This window comes from Garra rufa, chromosome 12 (genome assembly GCF_049309525.1).
Source record: "Garra rufa chromosome 12, GarRuf1.0, whole genome shotgun sequence".
NCBI lineage: Eukaryota > Metazoa > Chordata > Actinopteri > Cypriniformes > Cyprinidae > Garra > Garra rufa.
Genome location: NC_133372.1, coordinates 26,484,707 through 26,507,949, shown reverse-complemented (window position 1 = coordinate 26,507,949; position 23,243 = coordinate 26,484,707). Strand labels below are relative to the sequence as shown.

The window sequence follows — 23,243 nt, the reverse complement described above, 5'->3', positions numbered from 1 at the left end:
CTTACAGGTTTGAAACAACATTAAGTTGAGTAATTAAAGACAGAATTTAAATTTTCAGGTTAACTATCTCTTTTAAACTATTTGCAGATTTTCTTTTAGGAAGTTTGGTAAATTGGTGTTCCACCAGTGTAATCTGTTTTTTTTTTTTTTTTATCAAAATGTGGAAAATGGTCAAGTGACCAAATACCACATGCAATTGTTAAAAAATTAGATATAATTTAAAATATATTTCACATAATAATTAATTACAATATATACAATGAGAACATAAGGTAAATAATTTTTTATAATTTTTGTTTTGTGTTACTGGTTATTAATTTATAACATACTTTTCATTATTAATCCATGTTTCTTCATAATATAATATCTAAGGTTATACTGTTTTTACTATGTTTTTATTTTTAAAATGCCACTTTGGTGAGAGCAAAAAAAATCTTACCCTAAACTTTTGAATGTATTGTAAAATGAATGGTCAATTTGTTAACATTTAATTTCAATCAGGCAATTAATTAACTATTAATGTTCACTTATAATAAAACAATCGTTCATTGTTAATTGATGTTCGTTCATAATACAAAAATAGGTCATGTTAAATTTATACAATTTGTAATGCATATGTAGAAATTACCCTACATTATTAAATGCTCTGTGTTGTTCGTTGTTAACATACCGAATGCATTTAATGTTAGCTAAAGTGTTACCATATTAATAAAAATTGAATAAATCTGAATTTGACATTAAAGGAAAAATTCAAATTTTGTCATCATTTACTCACTTTCATATTGTTCCAAACCTGTATAGGGTTATTTCATATGTTGAACACAAAAGAAGATATTTTAAAGAATTTTGAAGAACCAAACAGTTGTTGTTCCCCACTTCAATAATAAGGAAAGAAATACTATGGAAGTCAATGATTCTTCAAAATATCTTCTTTTATGTTCAACATAAGAAAGAAATTCATACAGATTTGGAACGACATGAGGGCAATAAAGTAAATGATGAGTAAATTATGACAAAATTTTCATTTTTGGATGAACTATCCCTTTAAAGAAAATGGAGGGAAAATAGAAATAGGCAGTACCTGTCTCTGGGCCTCACGTAGCAGATTTCGGAAACGCTCATCCCGCAGGGCCCAATGAGGGAGGTCCGCGGGGCCGCGAGGGCCCTGCATGGGCTCCTCTAGCCGCAGTTTGAGCTCCCGCAGTGCGGCCAGCTCCTCGCTCAGCTGCCTCTGTCGTGTACGGCAGGCCTGGAGGTCCAGCTCCAGGTCCAGAGAGGTACGTGTGGGCTGCTCAGCCAGAGAGGAGCGGTGGGACTGCTGCGATCACACGAAATAGACATAAGTACACTGCCACAGCTAGATAGTAGTAATAAAAAATGTGTTACACAGCAACATAGTCATTCCAACCTGTTTATATCGCAGGGTTCGTCGCTCTAGAGTGTTTCTGATGAAGGGGGATTTCTTTGGTAGAGTAGAGCTGTCACTGTCACTTCTGTACAACTGTGATGGAGGGAAAAAAATCACGTAAAGGTGTTTCACACATTTATTTTGTTCTAATCATATGGTTTGGGTTGACTTATTTATTGATCAAGAAACATCATTACTGTGATATAAAATGACTCATACTGTGTTTGAAGACTTACCCTACAGACATACTGACTGCGTGCTCCAGGTGAAAATGTCTGAGATCTGACTATTGTGCTGCTGCGCATGAACGGTGAGCTGTGACCCCAGCGTCCTGTCCTTTCTTTCGGCCGCATTCTCATTGGCTCTGGAAACACACCGTCTGTGTTGGTTGCCTTGTCCACCTAAAAAACAAATTAAATTTGTTTATTGATCTATTTTACAGTTCACTGCTCTTCTGCACAGCAAGTGTTTTGTTAATATTCAGCAGAGTTACATTATATTCATCAAAAGTGACAGTAAAGATTTTACATTGTTGCAAAAAAAAAAAATTATACTTTAAATAAATGCTGTTTTCAATTTCTATTCATCAAAAAAGTCGTCAGCTATTGTCAGCATTGATGATAACAATAAGAAATACTTGAGCATTGAGCATCAAATCACCAAACAGAATGAAAGAATGATTTCGGATAAATGGCATGACACTGAAGTCTGGAGTAAGGACTGCTGAAAATTCAGCTTTGCCATAAGAGGAATTGATCACATTTTAAAATATATTAAAATAAAAAGCAATTATTTCAATTTGTAATAACAGAAAGTAATATTTTACCATCATGATTGTGTAAGAGAAACATTTTAGTTATTAATTATAACAGAACCTTAACAGACAAGCAAACCGAACCATTTAAAAGGAATAGTTCAACCCCAAAATAAGATTTACTCACCCTCAAGCCATACTAGGTATATATGACTTTCTTTATTCAAACAAATAAAATTGGAGTTATATAAAAAAAATGTCCTGGCTCTTCCAAGCTTTATAATGGCAGTGGGTAGTAGTCCAGATTTTGAAACAAAAAAGTAAGTCCATCCATCATAAAAAGTATTTTTACACGTGAGAACCAAGTTTTGTTTACAGCAAAGGGAAAACAGTGTTCTCTTGGCTTCGAAATCCTCCAGCATTTTTCTTCACAAATCCTCATTTTGGTACTTCTAATTCGTGAACAGTGTTTTGTTTTGCTCTGCTTTCTCCTCTGCGCTTCCACATTCATCAATGTCTTACATCTTCCGCTGGAACGCCACTCTTTTGTGAATGAGTGTACAACAGCGGAGTCTAGAAATTATGGTTTATAAAGTTGTATGTAAGTTGCCATTCTAAAATTTGGAAGAGCCAGGGCATTTTTTTAATATAACTCTGATTGTATTCGTCTGAAAGAAGAAAATCATGTCCACCTAGGATGGCATGAAGGTGAGTAAATCATAGTGTTATTTTCATTTTTGGCTGAACTATCCCTTTAAGAACTCTATAGGAGAATTCATAGTTGATATGACTTCTGTAACACTTCGCAATACCTTTACTATTGGATTTCTCTCTGCAGGCTGGAGGCAGCGCCTCCCAGAGGTCATGCAGATACCTTCACCGCAAAGACTCTCAGGACAGGGAATGACAAACGCTGTACTGTTACTGCAGCCACTGTCCACTGACTCAGCCTGCCAACTCCTAAATAACACACAGCAGTTACAGCACACAGTCTCTGAAACATCAACTGATGTAAGTGATCTTAGTCTATAGAAAAGCAGTGAGTGTGTGGACCTCTCAGAAACTGCTTCTCCTTGCTCTTCCTTCCTTTCCAGCTCCTCTTCACTCCTCTGTAACTCTTTCTTCATCTCCTCCAAATGAGTCACGACCGACACCTACACAAAAATAGGTAACAGAGAAAAAGAAGATATTTTAACTTCTGCAGAGACAACTAAAAGTCAGATTTCTTTGGTAAAGTGTACAAACTCAACAATGTTTTGTTCATTCAGGAAATCTGTATAATGCTTTGGCCAGAGGAAGAAAAGCCTCCAGTATTGTGATCTCACCTCAAGCTTGCCTTCGTTCTTCTCCTCTTCATCCATGATGCGGTTGGGTTGATTGAGGCGGCTGTGCTCAGGCCTGTGGTTTTCTGTATTGTGGATATGCACTTTAAGCCACTGGAAGAGCATTTCAGTGCTGCCTGCACAGTCTGTCAGCGACACCTGAGCAGAGCCCTGAGCCACAAACAGACACAGGTCAGTTTACCATCTTATAGCAATAGTATTTTTTAATATAAAGTGTGGTCCAAAACTCCTAATATGCATTTGTGTACAAAAACATTAAATTACTAATTATATTAATGGCTTAATAATGAATTGAGTGATTTTGAGTCTAACCAGTAGGTCCTCCTGGGCGAGGGGTCCTAGAGCGCAGAGGTTTAACTGTAATGCATGGGCTCCGGGGCCTCCAGCACTCAGGGGGATTCGAAAGCCCTCATTAAAGCTGAGAAGAGATTGAGGCTCCTGGGCCTTACAGCAGTAATATGTGCAGGGCCGAGTGGAGTCCACTGGGAGAACATGAACCTTCACAAATCTGAGAGAGATAAAAGCTGCTTGTGAATGTACATAAATAGTTTTTGCAGAGGATATCACTGCAGTAGAGGAGGATGAGTGTTTTAATGATAAGCTGATGGGACTACTTACACTTTGCATCCATCTCTAAAGGTGGCCTTGCTTAAATTTCTCATCTGAAGGACATGCAGCAGCAAAAACATGCCATTCGAATCATATCTGTAAAAGAACAGCCCAGAGCAAATGAACGAGCTGATTAATGGTTAATAGTGATTTGGTACGTTATGATGAGGGAATGAGAGGCAGGTGTGAGTATGAGAGTGAGTGTGGGGCTTACAGAAGACCAATCTGAATCTGAACTGGATCTGAGGCTGGGACATCTTGAGTAAAATTGACTTCTTCTGATTCCTCTGTCCTACTGGAAGGAGACGTTTAGACATTTATGAATTATTATAACACAAAAACAACTTAAAGTGGCTACATTGAAGTATACATTTGAGGTATAAGTTTTACATACAATTTGCAGAATCTGCTAAATGTTTATTATTTTACCAAAATAACAGGGATCATATTACGAAATGCATGTTATTTTTTATTTAGTACTGACCTGAATAAGATATTTCACATAAGAGACGTTTACATATAGTCCACAAGAGAAAATAATAAAATAATAGTTGAATTTATAAAAATCACCCTGTTCAAAAGTTTACATACACTTGTTTCATAAAACTGTGTTGTTACCTGAATAATCCATAGCTTTTTAGTGATAATTGTTCATGAGTTCCTTGTTTGTCCTGAACAGTTAAACTTTTCACTGTTCTTTAGAAAAATCCTCCAGGTCCCCAAAATTCTTTGGTTTTTCAGCATGAGGACAACTGAGGGACTCACATGTAACTATTACAGAAGGTTCAAACACTCACTGATGCTCCAGAAGGGAAAAACTGCATTAAGAGCCAGGGGGTGTAAACTTTTGAACAGAATGAAGATGTGTGCATTTTTCTTATTTTGCAGAAATATCTTTTTTTCCCCCATTTGTTACTGCCCTTCAGAAGCTACAGATGATACTTACATGTTTACATGTTCCCTGAAGACAAAATAAGTTAAATTTATCTGATCTTCAAATTCAAATAGTTTTTACCCCACAGCTCTTAATTAAAGCATTTGAACCTTCTGTAATAGTTGCATATGAGTTTCTCAGTTGTCCTCAGTGTGAAAAGATGGATCTCAAAATCATAGTCATTGTTGGAAAGGGTTTAAATTCACAAAAACGCTAAAAAACAAAATGTGTGGGACCTGAAGGATTTTTCTGAAGAACAGCAGCCAGTTTAACTGTTCAGCACAAACAAAAGACTCATGAACAGCTATCACTAAACAAAACAAAACACAATGATAACTTAAATAGTGAACGCAACAGATTTTTTTTTTTGGTGGACTATCACTTTAAAGTGTTTATCTTTATTGCAGAATCTTCTCTTACCTTCTGCTCCAGGCTTCAAACACCCCACTGTCTGTTGCCAAAACGTCTTCATTTACTCCTGCAGACACTCGTCTTGCTCTTCTGCTGGTCCTACTTGCACTTTTACAGCGCAGAGTCACTCCTACACAGGGTCACATACACACACAAACAACCAAAAACAGAAAATGCAAATCATTTTTAACATCAGAACAGTGTAAAAAAAAAAAAATCTGGTAATTTACTCACCCCTATATCATCCAAGATGTTCATGTCTTTCTTTCTTTAGTCGAAAAGAAATTAAGGTTTTTGAGAAAAACATTCCAGGATTTTTCTCCATATAGTTGACTTCAATGGTGGCCAACAGGTTAAAGATCCAAACTGCAGTTTCAAAGGGCTCTTCACAATCCCCCCCTCCACAATACTTCTTGACCTTTAATGGTTGTCTTGCGCTAGCTCGACCTCACGCATTACATAGTCATGTTGGAAAGGTGATGTAGGCAGAAGTACCGACCCAGTGACCCAAACGAACATGCAAAGAAAGTTAAACACACTTTACAAAAAAAAAAAAAAGGTAAAACAACGATGTTGGACCATTTTGAAGACGTAGAGACGCATCGCAGAGCTAGTACAAGATGAGTACATTCCTTTTTTCTTTTTTTGGGGGGGAAAATGACCAATCGTTTTGCTAGATAAGACCCTTATTCCTCGGCTGGGATCATATAGAGTCCTTTGAAGATGCACTGAAACTGCTATTTGGACTTTCAACCCATTGCCTCCCACTGAAGTCCACTATATGGAAAAAAAACCTCCTGAAATGTTTTCCTCAAAAACCTTATTTCTTTTCAACTGAGGAAAGAAAGACATGAACATCTTGGATGACATGGGGGTGAGTAAATTATTCTGGAAGTTAACTAATCCTTTAACATGTCAATTATGAAAAATATGAGATTAACTGCAAATTAAAGGCGGCGACTGATCAGTCATTTACAATTTCCATGTTGCTATTCATCACCTGTGGAGCTGTGTGTTCCTTGGAGAACTCCATCTCTATGGCTCTTCCCATCCAGGAGGTGCGCAGAGGCTGGGATTCCCACTTCCCCTTCCCCAGGAAGAGTAGTGTGCTGCTGGGATTGAGTTTGATTCCGTAGTCCTTCAACCAGCAGCCCCCTGCTTGCCACCTCCATGTACTCCTCTGTCATTTGGGCCAGAGGGCAGTCCTGTGGGGCAGAGTGGTAGGGGGTGTCCATGGGAGAGCTTGGAGGGGAGAGGGAGGAAAGCGAGGACCGAGAGGAGAGAGAGGTGAGAGACTGTGGTGTGTCGTGGGACCGTTTTGGGCCGAAGGCTGAACCGTCCCTACTGTGGGTCTCCAAGGGGAGAAGGTAGCGGAAAGACGGGTCCAGAACATCAGAGCTGCCTTCTGTTCGATCGTACTGGGGCAGGCCGTAGATGTCAGTGAAGCTGACGGAGCTGAGAGAACCACGGCTGGATGCCAAAGAGCCACGACTGGAGGCTAAAGAGCCACGGCTACTGCTGGACGACACTGTCAGGTTACTGGCTGATAGGCTGCACAGAGAGAAATGGTCGTTTTGAGTTAGACGTGGTTACACATTCTTAATCTTGTTTTCACCATTACATCTTTTGATAAAGGGTGTCAAATTGATGATATATTCATATTCAAAAATATATTACATGATATGCTGGTGAGTCCCAATAAATCACAAAATGATTAGATATAATTAAATAAATATTAATATATATTAAATAAATTATTAAAAATAAATTAAATAATACATATGAAAAAATAATATTTTTTAGACAAAATTCTATATTCTATATAAAATTCTACAGAAAATAAATATATATAATATATATACAATTTTAAATTATTTTCATTTTTCAATAATTTGAGATATATATATATATATATACAGTTGCAATCAAAATTATTCAACCCCCCAGAGACTGCAGTACTTTACAAATACAAGCTTTTCTGAAGATCCAGGATTTTATAAAAATTGCATCTATAACAGATTACTGGAATATTAAAAGTGATAATGTCAATATATAATGTAATATGTTTGACTTCTAGGATTTTTTAATAACACAGCTATGTCATAATTATTCAACTCCTAATCAACACTGGTGTTTTTAGTCACTTATTTGTATGGTGGAGAACAAAATTGTCTTATAACACATAAAACCTCTATTAGAAAACAGAATGAGCTAACATACAGTTAGCTCATGCATGTGCTGAAGTTGAGTAGCTAATATGACAAAGTTAACAGAGCTCTCACAAAATCCATAGAGAAGCAATAGAGAAGACTATAGAAAGTCTAAGGCTATGCGAAGATTTCCAAGACATTAAAAGTTCCTAGAGACACAGCTACCAGCCTTATTCCTTAGCTTAAAATGTGTTGTACCAGAAAACCTTTGAGGGTGTTAAAGAAAAAAACACAATATCATAAAATGTTTGATCAAACATCTGAGGAAAAACCTGCAATGTGCAGCTAAAGACTTGCAAGATGACCCGACGAAAGGAGGAACAACATTTCAATGCAGAGTATAAGATGAACACTAGACAAGTATGGCCTTCATGTTGAGGCATCTTCCCGAATACCACTCTTGACCAAGAAGAACAAAAAGGCCGACTTGAACATGCTAAAATTCATTTGGATAGGCCTGTGGAGTTCTGGAAAAATGTTTTATGGATTGATGTGATTGAAAACTTTTTTTTTTGGGACCCATGGATCAGCAGTATGTCTGGTGCAAAAAAAGGCAAAGTTTATAAGCAGAAGAACACCATCTCCATTGTCAAACATTGAGGTGGATCAGTCCTGTTTTGGGGTTGTTTTACCAGAGCAGGAAGTAAAAATCATGACCGTATGCAGGACATCATGGATTCTTTAAAATATCAGGCCATTTTGATAAGAATTGTGATGCCTTTGGTGCAAAGACTGAAGCTGGTGATCAATGAACTCTCCTGCAGGACAATCATCCCAAAGTAAACATCCAAATCTACTTAATCTTGGTTCAGGGATCAATCATAGAGTGTTCTTGAGTGGCCTGTTCAGTCTCCAGATTTTAATTCTCATTGAAAATATTTGGTTGAAGTTGAAGCAAGCAGTGGCAAAGTGAAAACCAAAGACTATCAGTGATCTGAAAGCTTTTTCAGACGAGGAATGGGCCAAGATTGCAGTAGAGAGCTGACAGAAGCTTCTAAGCACTTCCAAGCAGCATTTATTGGTGGTTTTAAATAATAAAAGATTCTGCACTAGATTTGACTTTTGGGGGTTGAATAATTCTGAACATGAACCAATTTTAATTTTATCACGATTCATCAATGTTACATTCTCAGAATCACTCAAATGTATATTAATAAACTTTCTCTAAATAGTATACTGATGCATTTGTTGAATTGTTTTCATAAAATGTTGTTTCCCGCAGCATGTCTTTCAGGTCAAGGGTGTTGAATAATTTTCATTGCAACTGTATATATATATTATCTCAAATTATTAAAAAATGAAAATTATTATTTAAAAAAAAACGGGTCCATAAATAAGTCCTTAAAAGTTTGAAGAAAAAATATTATTATATTATATCGTTATAAATTACAGATTCAGTTAATTGTACTAAATGAATGTGTCAAATGGACAGCCCTAGTTTTGATTCTGTCTTCTAAATCAAGTTTGTATGAGGGTGTTCAGGGTGTGTGTGTGAGATGTACCTCTTCAGCTGAGAGTGTAGATAGGTGGTGATACGGGTGGCTTCCTCGAGTTGCCTCATAAGTACATTCCTCTTCTCTTGCTGTAATATCCTACAAAATACACACACATCATGATACAGATTTGCCACATTTAATTCATATGGTCAGTCAGTTTTAACAATCCATTCGATGTCTGCTTGATCTCACAGAATCTAGACTGCAGATCACAAATGCAAGACTATTCGTTAATATGTGAAAAAACTGGGAATGACTTAAGTGCATAGTCTGCAGTATCATAAAAACATGCAGGTAAGATATGGAAGCTGATATGTATACTGACGTAATATGGCAAAATGCCCCCTATATGTCTCAGCTGAGGTCTCAGATATAAGACGCTCATAATGAGCAGTTCAGAGCTAGAACAAGCACATCTGCTTTGCACAGTGGGGAAATGAGGGTGCCCTTATTTACCTCTGCGGGCATTTACAAAACTTTAACTGAACTATTTTGTTTGCAAGATTTCCCGATAACAAATCCATAATTCTACCACCATGTTTTGAGTGGAGGTTTATTATGTTTACGGGATGTGCTTTTCTTTATTGCCATGCTAGTGCAATGAACCTGCCAAGCAGCCGTTCACAATCCCTCAGAATTCACAAAGTGTGATGCTAAACATTCACAAAATGTATTTAATAAATCTACTCTATTCCACAGAAATGACTGTGTATGAAGAAATAAAGCAGACCTCTGATTGGCTCCCTGACTCTGGACACTCTGGGCTTTTTGCACCTCCTCTTCCAGCCGACGTTTCTCCTCCTGCAGCTGGAGCAGAGTGTCTGGGGAGTGCTGCTGCTGGCTAAGCAGAGTGATCTCCTGGAGCAGGGCTTCCTTCTCCCGCAGCAGCTGCAGACAGTCCCAATCCCGATCTGCCTCTGCATGTCCAGACCAGCTCTCAGTGTCCAACTGGGCCAACTGATGCTGAATACTAGACATCCTGAGAGAGAGAGAGAAAGAGAGAGAGAGACAACAAGGGATCAATTTTAATGTCTGTAAGCAGATACATGCAAGAGTAAATCAACTAAAAGATGTGATGGAATGATTGTCTTCGCATAGGCTACACATACACTTCCATGATTAGTATTAAAGGGATAGTTCACTTAAAAGTGAAAACTCTGTCTTTAATTACTCAACCTCATGTTGTTCCAAACCCATAAGAACTTCATTCATCTACAGAACACAAATTAAGATATTTTTGATGTCCCAGAGCTTTCTGACACTGTACACACAGCAATGCAACTACCACATTCAAGGCCCAGAAAGGTAGTACGGACATCATAAAACATTCTATGTGACATCAGGAGTTCAACTTTAATTTTATGAAGCTACAAGAATACACAGAAGACAAGAAATTGTTGAATGCAGTTATTTTTGTTTTCTTTGTGTACAAAAAGTTTCTTTTCGCTTCATAAAATTAAGGTTGAACCACTGATGTCACAAACTATTTTAATGATGTCCTTACTACCTTTCTGGGCCTTGATGTGGTAGTTGCATTGCTGTTTATTCAGGGTCAGAAAGCTCTTGGATTTCATCAAAAATACCTTAATTTGTGTTCCGAAGATAAACAAAGCTCTTATGGTGCGTTCACACCGGACGCGACTTGCGCGGAAAAAACGCGCTATTCGCGCGTAGTTGAACGCTTGAACATTTGAGTTTACTCGCGCCATTCGCGCGGTAAAATTCGCGTCATTCGCGCGTGACATTTTCTTCACAACAGACGCGAATTCGTGTCATGGGAGGGGCTTCTGCCACTCGTCAGCGGGAAAGTAGTTGTAAAATAGGTGAATGAGCTCAATTTGCCAGCTTTAGCTTGCTTGTAGTCTCAATATGTATGTATATGTAGGTCAAATTGAGTAAAGAGCGTTTTTTAAAACTAACCAGATTGTCCGACCTCTTCACTCACTTTCTTCCTAGCAAGATCCTTTTTATTCCTGTTTCTACAAAAGTCCAAAGATGTATCGTACAGCTCCGAGGAACCACAGACAGCAACAGTGATTTTGTCCGCCATTGTTGTTTCGGATTTCTGCCTCCATCACTACTAGAGCAAGCTCCTGATTGGTTAACGCGGCGAGGATTTTCGCCAAAGTTCAGATTTTTGAACTCGCGCGAATGGCGCGGCAATCGCTTGAAACGCTCAATGCGCGCCGCTTCATTTGCGCGTTTCGCGCCGCAGGATGGCTATTCGCGTCTTTGCATTGACTTAACATGTAAATCACTCGCGCTTGCCGCTTCATTCGCGTCCGGTGTGAACGCACCTTTACGGTTTTGGAACGACATTAGGGTGAGTAAATAATGACAGAACTTTCAGTTTTGTGTGAACTATCCCTTTAAAGAAAAATTTGGTAGCACTTTATTTTACAGTCCTGTTCCTCATGTACATACTACATACTTATTATAATAATTACAGTAACTAGGTAATAACTAGGTACTAACCCTGAACCTAACCCTAAACCTAACCCTACCCCATGTAGTTCCCTTAAATTATCAGTACTTTCTTAGGTAAGTACACGTCAGTACATGTACTGTAAAATAAAGTGCAACCACAAGTTCAACTAATCATACTAATATTTAAAAGTTGAAAGTCAGTAAGAATTTGTACTGGAAACAAATGTGTGCTTTGATCACAAGTGAAAGTAAAGACTTTTACATAGTTACAAAATTCTTTTTTTATTTCCCCAAAAAATGCTGCTCTTTTGAGCCTAAAATAAAAGGTTCACAGTTCCCACAATATTAAGCACTACAAGTGGGTTATATAATAATAGTGATAAATAAATGTGACTCTGGACCACAAAACCAGTCAATTCAGAAATCCGAATAAATAAGCTTCCCACTGATGTATGGTTTGCTAGGAGAGGACAATATTTGGCCGAGATACAACTATTCTGCAATCTGATGGTGCAAAAAAAATAAAAAATCTAAACATTGAGATGATCACCTTTAAAGTTGTCCAAATGAAGTTCGTAGCAATGCATATTGCTAACCAAAAATTAAGTTTTGAAATATTTATGGTAGGAACTTTACAAAATCTCTTCATGGAACATTATCTTTACTTAATATACTAATGATTTTTAACATAAGAGTAAAATCGATCATTTAGACCCATACAATGTATTTTTGGCTATTGCTACAAATATACCCGTTCTACTTAAGAACGGGTTTTGTGGTCCAGGGTTATAAATAAATAAATACTATTTTTTCTATAGCACCAAATCAGCATATTAGAAAGACTTCTGAAGAATCATGAGACACTGAAAACATCTTAAAGGGTTAGTTCACCCAAAAATGAAAATTAGCCCATTATTTACTCACCCTCAAAGCATCCTAGGTGTATATGACTTCCTTTTTTCAGTCAAATGCAATCGGAGTTATATTAAAAATTGTTCTGGCTCCTCCAAGCTTTATAATGGCAATGGGCTGGTGTTTCTCCTCAACAGTCCAAAACAAGTCCAATAAAATGCATCCATCCATAATAAAAAGTGCCTTAGGCCCCGATCACACCGAACGCGTCTTTTAGTTCTAAAAACGCGAGGCGCACAGCACTGCCTTGTTTGGTGACTTTTAATAAAAGAGCAGTGTGCTGCGTTTTTTTTATGTTGCTAAGCAACGACCAAGACAGCTGTCCTGTCAGTCAAATCAAAGGATTATAGCGCGAGCGCTCTAAAATCTTAGGTTTTTTTGCTGTTAAGTAAACTGTCATATTAGCAGAAACCCTAAATAATACAGCTCCGGGTTACCCACGATAGACACCAAAGGTTTCTCTATTTCTTGCAGTCCCCGGACTTTTTAAGCAACGGTAAACTTTCATCACCACAACAGAAGGCCCGCCTCTCCATTCATTCGATTGGACAATGGAAAAGAACGCGATGACGTTGGGCGTTTTTCCGCTCAGAGTTGATTTTTTTTCAACTTCAGGCGCTCAGAGCGCTCCTGCAAAAACGCGAGGCGCAGCAGGCGGCGAAAACGCGAGGCGCCCGGTGCGCATAAGCGGCGCGCAGAACGCTCACTGCCAACAGAAAACCATTCAAAAGAGGCGCCTCCAACTGCTAAAACGCGTTCGGTGTGATCGCGGCCTTACGGCTCCGAGGGGTGAATAAAGGCTTCCTGTAACGAATCTATGCGTTTTTGTAAGAATAATATCCTTATTTAAAATGTAATAATCACTTTAATCTAGCTTGTGCTAACAGTCATACACGCAGACATCCTCAGACATTTTTCTGTACAAATCCTCGTTTTCTACTTCTAATTCGTGACCATTGTTTTGTTTTGCTCTCCTCAGCGCGTCCACATTCGTCACTTCTGTTATCGCAAACTAGAGAAAAGTTATTATTACGTTTTAAATATGGATATTTTTCTTACAAAAACACATCGATTCACTACAGGAGGCCTTTTTTCAACCCCTGAAGCTGCAGAGGCATTTTTTATCATGGATGGATGCACTTTATTGGACTTGTTTTGGACTGTTGAAGAGAAACATTGTCATTAGAAAGCTTGGAGGAGCCAGAACAATTTATAACAAAATATAACTCCGACTGGATTCATCTGAAAGAAGGAAGTCATATACACCTAGGATGCTTTGAGGGTGAGTAAATAATGGGCTCATTTTAATTTTTGGGTGAACTAACCCTTTAAAATATATTAAAGTATAAAACACAGCATCATTCTTTTTATCGGATCATTCAACAAACTGTATTTCAAAACTCAAATAAAAAAAACAGCAAAATTAATAATAATAATAGTATAATGGTATACAGGATTAAAATCCTGAACAGAATGTAATATTGTGGATATGTGTATGTGTGCGAGTGTGCAAAAGTGTTGCCAAACCCATTAAAGAACAGATAGAGACTGCAGATTTGTTTAACATGAGAAATTGTGTTTTTGACTTCAGATATTGTGACTCAGTCAGAGAGCATGCAAGTTTCCAGAGCTTTCTCCTCTCTCAACTCACTCTCTTTTCTCCTTTCCCCCCTCACTTTTTCTCTCTCTGATGTCATACCTGGCACTCTACGGCCAGCTCTGTTGCCATGGAAACATGCATCTTGTAAAAAGGTTTGCATGGAGCCACTGTTACAACACTGAGGCCAAAAGCTACAGCATCATTTCCTCCTCAAATATATAGAAGATTCCGAATGCAATGTATGCCACATCAATCCGCCACTCTACTTTAATACAAACCACTAAAATCTACAGTCAAGTAGCAGCAACATTATTACACAGCAAATCCAGCCAGGGTTTCCCTTAAAGGCAGAGGATGAGGCACATGACTATATTTACAGGAATCACAACCAGACTGAATAGAAGTTCCTTAGTCAACTAGTTTGGATTCCTTGAAATCACATGATTGAAATCAGGTGATATTGAGAGGTTTGTGACCTGAATTATTTTTTGCAAAGTAGATGAAAAATGAGTGGACATTTTTATAATAACATGGGGTTCTATGTATATGTAATAACTGGAATATCATACAGAGGTGGACATTTTCAACTTGAGTAAGTATCAGTGGCACTAGTTAAGGGAAAAAGTTTTCAGATCATTTTTTCCATAGGGTTTTAAAAAAAAAAGTGTACTTGTGACAGTGTACTTGACATTACAATACAGTACACATTCTACGATGCGTTACAAATTATATAATGAAATCAAAAACATCCAAAATCCTTTTTTCTGCAGAGAACAGTCTTAAGTCTTAAATCTTAAGTAGCACGGGTATATTTGAAGCAATAGCCAAAAATACATTGTTTGGGTCAAAATTATCGGTTTTTCTTTAATGCCAAAAATCATTAGGATAAGTAAAGATCATGTTCCATGAAGATATTTTGTGAATTTCCTATCGTAAATATATCAAAACTAAAAACGTATTGTCCTATTCTAACAAACCATACCATCAATAGAAAGGTTATTTATTCAATTTCTCAGTTTTTCAGTTTGACCCTTATGGCTGGTTTTGTGTTTGTCTGTTGTTCATAATAGTTATGTATATGTTATGCAAATCCACTTACTTTTTCTTAGCCTCTTCATATTGCCAACTGAGTTTGACTCTGTCTGCAAGTACTGTTGACTCCTGGGTGCCAAACTGTCAGAGAAAACACCATTATAAATTATTGAGCATAGATGATTGTAAATGTATCTCTGTGAAGTCACAAAATATCAAATATAAAATATCTGAAATTTCAGTTTCCTGACGAACCTCTCCCATCAGATCTGTCTGGCAGCCAGTGTCTGTGTATTGTTGTACACTGCAGGAGTCACCGAGGGTTTCTGCACTGTTGGCCACTTCATTAATGGAGTCACAGAAGTTCAGCGTCAGCTTGGCCAGGCTCTGTGCACAACAAAAGAATAACTAATTAAAGAGATATTCATAACAGAAATTCTCAGTGATCACTTGTGACCACAAGATGGCAGCACCTCTTAAAATAAAAGATATCTGAGATTTGCAAGGAAGCTGAAGGTGTTGAAATGACTCGTAGACTAGGGGACATATCAATGTCTATTCAGTGAGTACTGATGCATTTAGTACACCAAAACAACTAAAACCATAAAAACTACAAGGATTTACAATATTTATAATTGATGAACTACATCAATACAATGCTGTTTAAGCAAACTTATATTCAGAATTCTTGATGGATAAAACTTCTGCTCTCCATTTTTCATTCCTCACTGAAAATAATGATTCATTCACTCAGAATTGTTGTTACAAAAGTAAAATGTACTTTATATTACATATTTTTGTTAAAAAGTTTTATTAATTTTGTGTTTTCTCCTATTTATTACACTGTCGTTACAAAGTTTGGTATTAGTAAGATTTGTAATGTTTTTTAAAGAAATTTCTCATGCTTATCAAGGCCGCATTCAGTTCCAGTTCAAAATCCGGGGAAAAAAAATGCATTATTGTGATTTTTTTAAAAGTAAAATAACTGTTTTCTATGTAAATATATATTTTAAGATGTAATTTATTCCTGTGATGCAAAACTGAATTTTCATCTTCATTGCTCCAGTCTTCAGTGTCACATGATCCTTCAGAAATCATTCTAATATGCAGATTTATTGAAATACAGTTGAAAACAGTTGTGCTGCTTAATATTTTGTTGGAACCTGCAATACTTTTTTTTCAGGATTCTTTAATAAATAAAAAGTTAAAAAGAAGAGCATTTATTTAAATTAGAAATACTTTCTAACAATATAAACTACCATTTAAAAGTTTGTGGTCGGTAAACTTTTATTCTTTCTTTTTTGAAAAGAAAAAAAAACTACTGTTAAATGAATACAAAGTGAAAGCAAAGACTTATATATTGTTAGAAAAGATTTCTGTTTTGAATAAATCCTGTTATTTTTAATTTTTTTCTTCAAAGAATCAAAGAATCCTGAAAAAAATATCACAGGTTCCAAAAAAAAATTAAGCAGCACAACTGTTTCCAACACTGATAATAAAAGTAATAAACCAGCATACTAGAATGCTTTCTAAAGAATCATGTGACACTGAAGACTGGAGTAATGATGCTGAAAATTCAGCTTTACACCACAGGAATAATTATATTTTAAAATACAATAAAATATAAAACCATTATTTTTAACTGTAACAATTTCACAATTTACAGTCTTCCTTAAAAAAAACAAAAAACAAAAAAAAAAAAACTTTTGAATGACAGTGTAGCTTTTATTTTTATTTCAGTTTTAATTTATTTTTGTATAACAAGGTAAACTAAATGAAAATTAGATACGTTGCAATTAAGTTATATTTTATTTCTGCAAAAGTTAGTTAATTCCAAGTAGCTAAAGTTTTTATATTTAAATATATTTTTTAATTTATGTACATTTATTACACTACATTCTGTGTTAACCTTTTCTTAACTTGCCATTAAAAAAAGAAAACTTATGCAAGTATTAAAATATACAAATTCAAAAAATATAAGAATACATTTTTCTGTTTCAAAGAAAAATCTATGAAGATGATGATTTTGGGTCTGTCTGACCTGGATGAGGTCCTGCCTCTCCTTCTCGCCGGTGCTGATGGCCTTTTTAATGCTGCGAAGCTCGCTGAAGATGGCCTGTGCTTCATCTAATTTGTAATTGGTCTGACTGCTGGACATCTTCCGGTCAATTCTGCTCAAGACAACACACATGAGAACAAACCATTAGCCATGTTGTTAATCTATTGACATGAATTGTTATTGACACACTGGAAGCAGAAAACAACAAAATAGAAAATACAATACACACAATAATACATGGGAGGTCTAGTAGATTAAATCAAGCACATGCCATTATTTCCTGTGACCCACTGTTACACACTATTTGTTGCAGCACAGATGAATCTAAATGTAGATTGACATTGTGTTCCATTCTTCATAGCTGTGCACTGACTGTCCCTGGATATACGTTCATAAACATCTAAATATGGATTAAAGAATATTACCCTCCTCTTGCTGCTCAATTATAGAGTTAAACTAGCAATGACATCAAGAGTTTATTTACACAAAACAGGGTGTTACTCTACCAGAGCCAAGCCAACATAACCGCTCAACACAAAGTTAAAGCCCCCTTGTAATGAAAATCAAGTTTTTTTTAATGTTGTTTATTTGTCTATGTGCTGTTTTTGATATTTAGACAAACTATGTGCCAATCCATTAATCAACATCATTGCTTAGTATTTTCTCCTTAAAATTGTGGTTTCCCAAAGGCTGTCCCAGAAATGTGGTTTTTAAAACGTCACAAAATTCAATAACCAATCACGTCAATGGATAGATTCATATTAGCATTCAAAATATACCAATAGGATTACCAGCACAAAACCAAAAATTAAATATAGCTCCAAGCAGCAATTACGGGGCCAAGTACAAAGAAGGAGAGATAAGTCATGCCAGCAAGGCTGGCAGCATCAGACCAGCTGCATCAATGTGCAATTAAAGACGTGTTTAAGATTTTAAGCAAAAAGGTTGAAAAACCAAATACAGTCACCATTAATATGATTGAAAGATTTATCACTTTTGACCAACAGGTGCTGCTATTAAATCGATGTGGTGTGTTTAGTGTGAGGTGACAAAGGCACACAGAATGTTTGGTGTCATTATGTCAAAGCTTTGCAGAGATAAAGCCTCAGAGTCATTTTGGCATCAAGCCTAAAACTTTTTGTCAGCACAGTCTGAAGATGATCTGACTCGGTTTTGGTGAAAATTGGACGAATGGTCTAGGACGAGTTCAAAAACGTAGGTTTTCAACATAAATCAAAATGGCTGAGAGGAAGTTTGGCCAACTAGTTTGGTATCTATGTTGTCGGCATGACCCAAGGAATATTTTGAGACCAGTTTCATTACAATAAGCTAATGCAATCTACAGTTATTAGCATTTTTGGAAATGTCATAATTAATGGTTAATAAATGGTTTATTACTCTTGACCAATAGGTGGCGCTGTTACCAAATTGGTGTGGTGTAATCAGTGTGAGGTGATAATGCCACATACAAAATTTAGTGCAAATATCTCAAAGCTTTGCAGATATACAGCTTCAGATGTACTTTGGCATCTTTTCAGCAATTTCGTTGATGCGTTACATGAAAACGGTTTTGTATATCGACATGAAATCCATAGCTTTTTGTCAGCATGGTCTGAAGATGATCCGAGTGAAATTTAGTGTAAATCGGACTAACGGTCTAGGAGGAGTTCGAAGAAGTAGGTTTTCTACAAATATCAAAATAGCGGACAAGAAGTTCGTCCAATTTTGGCATAATTGGCATCAATGTTCTCTGCATGACCCAAGCAATATTTTGAGATTACTTTCATTACAATAAGCCATTTTCTTCAGAAGTCTTTTTTAATTTCCTTATAACTTTTGACCACAAGGTTTTTTATTACTGTCAGGGCATGGTGCCGAAGACACATACAGAGTTTTGTAACGATACGTCATTGCTTTTGTAAAATATAGCATTTTATGACTAAATTAAAAATGGCTGACATGGGAAAATTGGATATGGTTCGACTCGGCATGTTCCTCCGAATCTAACGAGGCCAGTTTCGAGATTTTTTGGTTTCGAGATTTTTTTTTTAACAAATGTTACAGTATCCACTGTAGTTATCCGCTAGTAAAAACATAGTTTTATCAGTCATTATCCGTGCATCGCCATTATGATCTTGTTTACTACAGTTAAGTTTAGTTAGTGGACAAATCAGGAGGCTATCCACACAGTATTGTGTGAGAATGTTAAAGAAAGAGGAAAATATGTGAGAGATGGCAGTGAGGATGTGAGCTTAGATTTATTAAAACTTGCCTCGCTGACCTGTCTAACAGACTGGTTAACCATTTAGCCATGTTGGAATAATATTGTTTTAACTTAAACCAGCTTCTAGTCTCAAAGGCATAATAATTAGGCAAGTGAAACTGGAGAGCAGCGCACTAAAACCCTCCCGTCGGGGAATGTCTGCCTTCTAAAGCACCAAAGCACTGTGGGATATATATCCTCCAGAGTGTAATGCCTGAAATGCTGGACATAGAGACAGGATGCCATTCTAGAAACAGAAACAACCAGCTAAACTGGCTAAAAAAGTTGTAAAAATGCCTTTCAATGCCTCATTGTATATCACTTCGCACAGGAAAGCAATATGAAATGTTTTCTCAATATACAACTGAATGCAGTCTAAACGATAACATCTTTCATACAAATGATAATAGACATGAAATTGTAATAAGTGAAACACACAATATTGAAGTTGCTGAAATTGATGGATATATTCACAGGAGTTTGGGAGAGACTGCGTAAAGCATGTCTTTTACATCAGCGTGTCTCTGGCGTAGAGCCTGAGCTCCTGCCACAGGCCACTTCCTGCAGGCCACCCTCCTCCAACAGCAGGTACTGTCAGCTCGCCTGCCCTGCCTCTTCCTCTCCTCCTCTCCACACAAGCAGGGCTTTGTTCCCCCCTTCAAACCTCCAACCTTTCACAGCCCTGCCTGACCAGGGCCCGAGTCTGCCAGGCTACTACAGACATCTGCCCACCCCATCCACCCTAATACCGCAGCGCACGACTGGCCAGTGACACAGAACAGACATGCTGGCTGCTAATTTTTAAGACGTAGAAAGAGAAAAAGACAGAATGATGTGATCATCCCTATCCAAATTTAAGTTTGATATGTTTTCATAAATATATGTGAATACACTTCTAGGTACTAAATTAGAATTCATCTGTCATGTAAACGCCCACGTTATGTTTTGGCATAAACTGATTAGGCAATTAGGTTACCTAAAGTCTGTTAGAGTCCTGAGTGGTTAATAAGATACATGCTGCGCTGTTGAAGACCACCTTCGTGCCAAATAAAGACACTATGCTTATTTTTAATAATTAAAAAGGTCAACTGAATAATCAGTCTTTCCAATTAAATTTAACCAATGTAGTGAGCCTATTAGGAACTATATAGGGTTAACGGAATAGTTCACCCAAAAACGGATTCACCCACACCCTCATGTTGTTTCAACCAAACAGTTGATGGTAGCTATTGACTTCCATTCTGTGATGTCAATGTCAATGGCTACCAGCAACTATTTGGTTACCAACATTCTTCTGTGTTTAACATTCAATGTGTCAAAAAGAAGAAAGAAATTGCTAAAGTTTTAGAAGAACTTGAGGTTTAGGGTCACTTCTGCCCACTCCTCCTCAGACTTGCTCACGTGGGTCGTCCGTTTAAGGACACGCCACAGAAATGACACAACAAGCTCTATTCTGTAAGCTGATGTGTTCATTTATCAGTGTTTTAATATGCCTCTGGTCATAGAGGTTTTTAATTGGATGCTGGGGCTTTTTAGATCAGGTAGAATGTGCAATCTCTGAAACAGTTTGTTTGCTTGTTTCCATGGCTGCATTATGCTGTTTTCTGCTAACTGGCAACCCAGACTGATGAAATATTATTGGTTAAACTGTCAGTAGACAGAACCAAAACAGACATTCTGACACGGAATGCACATTTTCGAAGTAGAATATCTGGATGTAGCATTGTTTTTTTAGAGCAACAAGTATGTGAACTCAACATGTTTCCTAAATATTTGCAAACGTGTTATGGTGTTTTTATGCTTTAGTGCAGTCAAAAAAATTAACAGAGGCATTCCATAGTACAATTAAAGTCAAAAGTTCACATACACCTTGCAAAATCTGCAAAACGGTAATTATTTGACCAAAATAAGAGGGATCATATAAAATGCTTTTTTTTTAAATTTAGTACTTACCTGAATAAGATATTTTACATAAAAGATGTTTACATATAGTCCACAAGAGAAAATAATAGCTGAATTTATAAAAACGACCCCGTTCAAAAGTTTACATACACTTGATTCTTAATACTGTGTTGTTACCTGAATGATCCACAGCTGTTTTTTTGTTTAGTGATAGTTGTTCATGAGTTCCTTGTTTGTCCTGAACAGTTAAACTGTTAAATGCATCGTGTTTTCTTCTGAAGCATCAGTGAGCATTTGAACCTTTTGTAATAGTTGCACGAGTTCCTCAGTTGTCATCAGATCTCAAAATCATACAGTCATTGTTGGAAAGGGTTCAAATACACAAAAATGCTTTGAAAAAAAAAAAAAAAAGAAGAATTTGTGGGACCTGAAGGATTTTTCTGAACAGCAGTGAGTGGTTTAACCATTCAGGACAAACAGACAGCATTGTATATACAGAAAGTACCATTCAAAAGTTTAGGGACATTACAATTTTTTAATGTTTATGGAAAAAGTCTCTTAAGCTCACCAAGGCTACATTTATTTGATGGAAAATAAGTAAAACTGTAATACTGTGAAATATTACAATAACTCCTTATAATTAATTTTTAATTTAAAAATGTAATTTATTTTCTTTGTGGCAAAGCTGAATTTTCAGTGTCACATGATCCTTTAGAAATAATTATTACATGCTGATTTGGTTTATTAATATTATCAGTGTTGAAAACATTGTGCCTTGATATATTTTTTCAGGATTCTTCCAAGAATAAAAAGCATTTTTTCAAACAGCATTTGTTTGAAACAAATCTTTTGCAACATTACAACTGTGCACTGTCACTTTCAATTTGAAGTATCACTGCTGAATAAAATAATTTAATTCCTTCATTTTAAATTTATCACTTGATTCTATAAAAATAAACATTTTTGGAGGAAGTCTCAAACTAAGTTTGGATGCAACTTTTGACTGTACAGTGACTGCTTCCCAAAACTCCACTAAACATTAGACCGGCCTTAAAAAAAAGAAAAGAAAGGAATATAAGTTACAAATTACAGAGGCCCCATGCTCTGATGAGTCACGTAAAGAGGGAGCTACTATTTCTTACAGCGCTGAGTAAAGAGTTAATCTTACTATTCTGGGAGCAAGAAGATGTGTGTTCTATCTAAGAGATAAGGGCCCTCACTGGGATGCAGGAAGCAGAGAGGAATTTGCTGCCAGATATCTCTGTGTTTTTCGAAATGCTTTCAAGCACTTTTTGCCCCCTCCTCGACTCTTCCCACCCCTCCTCTCTCTTTCTCGCTCTCTACTCTGAGCTCTCACTCTTTCTCTGCTTATTGAGCTTTTCCTGCCTTGGCAACCCACAGTCAACTGGTGCATCCTCTTCCTGAGGTGGAGTCTCCTTTTCCAGACACACACACAAAAAGTTTTTTGTGGGTTTAGGTAAAATTCCCCACACATATTCCCGGTTCACTCTAAATAATAATAATAAAAAAATCTAAATACATGAAAAATGGCACACAAACATTACAGAACAGCTAACAAACAGCTCCACTGGCTATTTAAAACACAGCACCCTAAATACTATCCTATATTCTACTTCAGCATTAGTCAGACATTTTCAGAGCAAGTAATTCATTTGTATTTTTTGGAGTTTGGTATCTGGTAACTGTTTGGTTTGCTGCTCCACTGAACTGAATAATAGTGAAATTAGGGCTGAAATTAGCTAGCTATACTAACTATAAAGACTGCTTTGTTCTAATAAAGAACTCTGGCAAAACAGCTATTGATCATTTGCACACATTGGGTAGGGTTTGTTTTAAAACGCTAACCCAAACTAACTTCAGAA

At 36.7% G+C, this 23,243-nt stretch overlaps 1 protein-coding gene across 2 annotated transcripts in view; it reads right to left on the bottom strand.

Moving 5' to 3' along the window:
• Positions 1-23,243, bottom strand: part of wwc3 (WWC family member 3) — a 56,937-nt gene that overhangs the window by 2,916 nt on the left and 30,778 nt on the right. Inside the window, exons 6-21 of one of the 2 annotated variants that reach the window (XM_073851376.1) lie at positions 17,178-17,307; positions 15,392-15,523; positions 15,204-15,277; positions 9,896-10,144; positions 9,172-9,261; positions 6,460-7,010; positions 5,469-5,589; positions 4,329-4,409; positions 4,124-4,210; positions 3,818-4,013; positions 3,488-3,655; positions 3,216-3,316; positions 2,975-3,122; positions 1,645-1,809; positions 1,409-1,501; positions 1,082-1,318 (exon numbers count right to left, since the gene is read on the bottom strand). In XM_073851376.1, the coding sequence (XP_073707477.1) occupies positions 1,082-1,318; positions 1,409-1,501; positions 1,645-1,809; positions 2,975-3,122; positions 3,216-3,316; positions 3,488-3,655; positions 3,818-4,013; positions 4,124-4,210; positions 4,329-4,409; positions 5,469-5,589; positions 6,460-7,010; positions 9,172-9,261; positions 9,896-10,144; positions 15,204-15,277; positions 15,392-15,523; positions 17,178-17,307 (2,623 nt within the window). The remainder of the gene's footprint in view (positions 1-1,081; positions 1,319-1,408; positions 1,502-1,644; positions 1,810-2,974; positions 3,123-3,215; positions 3,317-3,487; positions 3,656-3,817; positions 4,014-4,123; positions 4,211-4,328; positions 4,410-5,468; positions 5,590-6,459; positions 7,011-9,171; positions 9,262-9,895; positions 10,145-15,203; positions 15,278-15,391; positions 15,524-17,177; positions 17,308-23,243) is intronic. The other variant, XM_073851377.1, reaches the window with a different exon arrangement.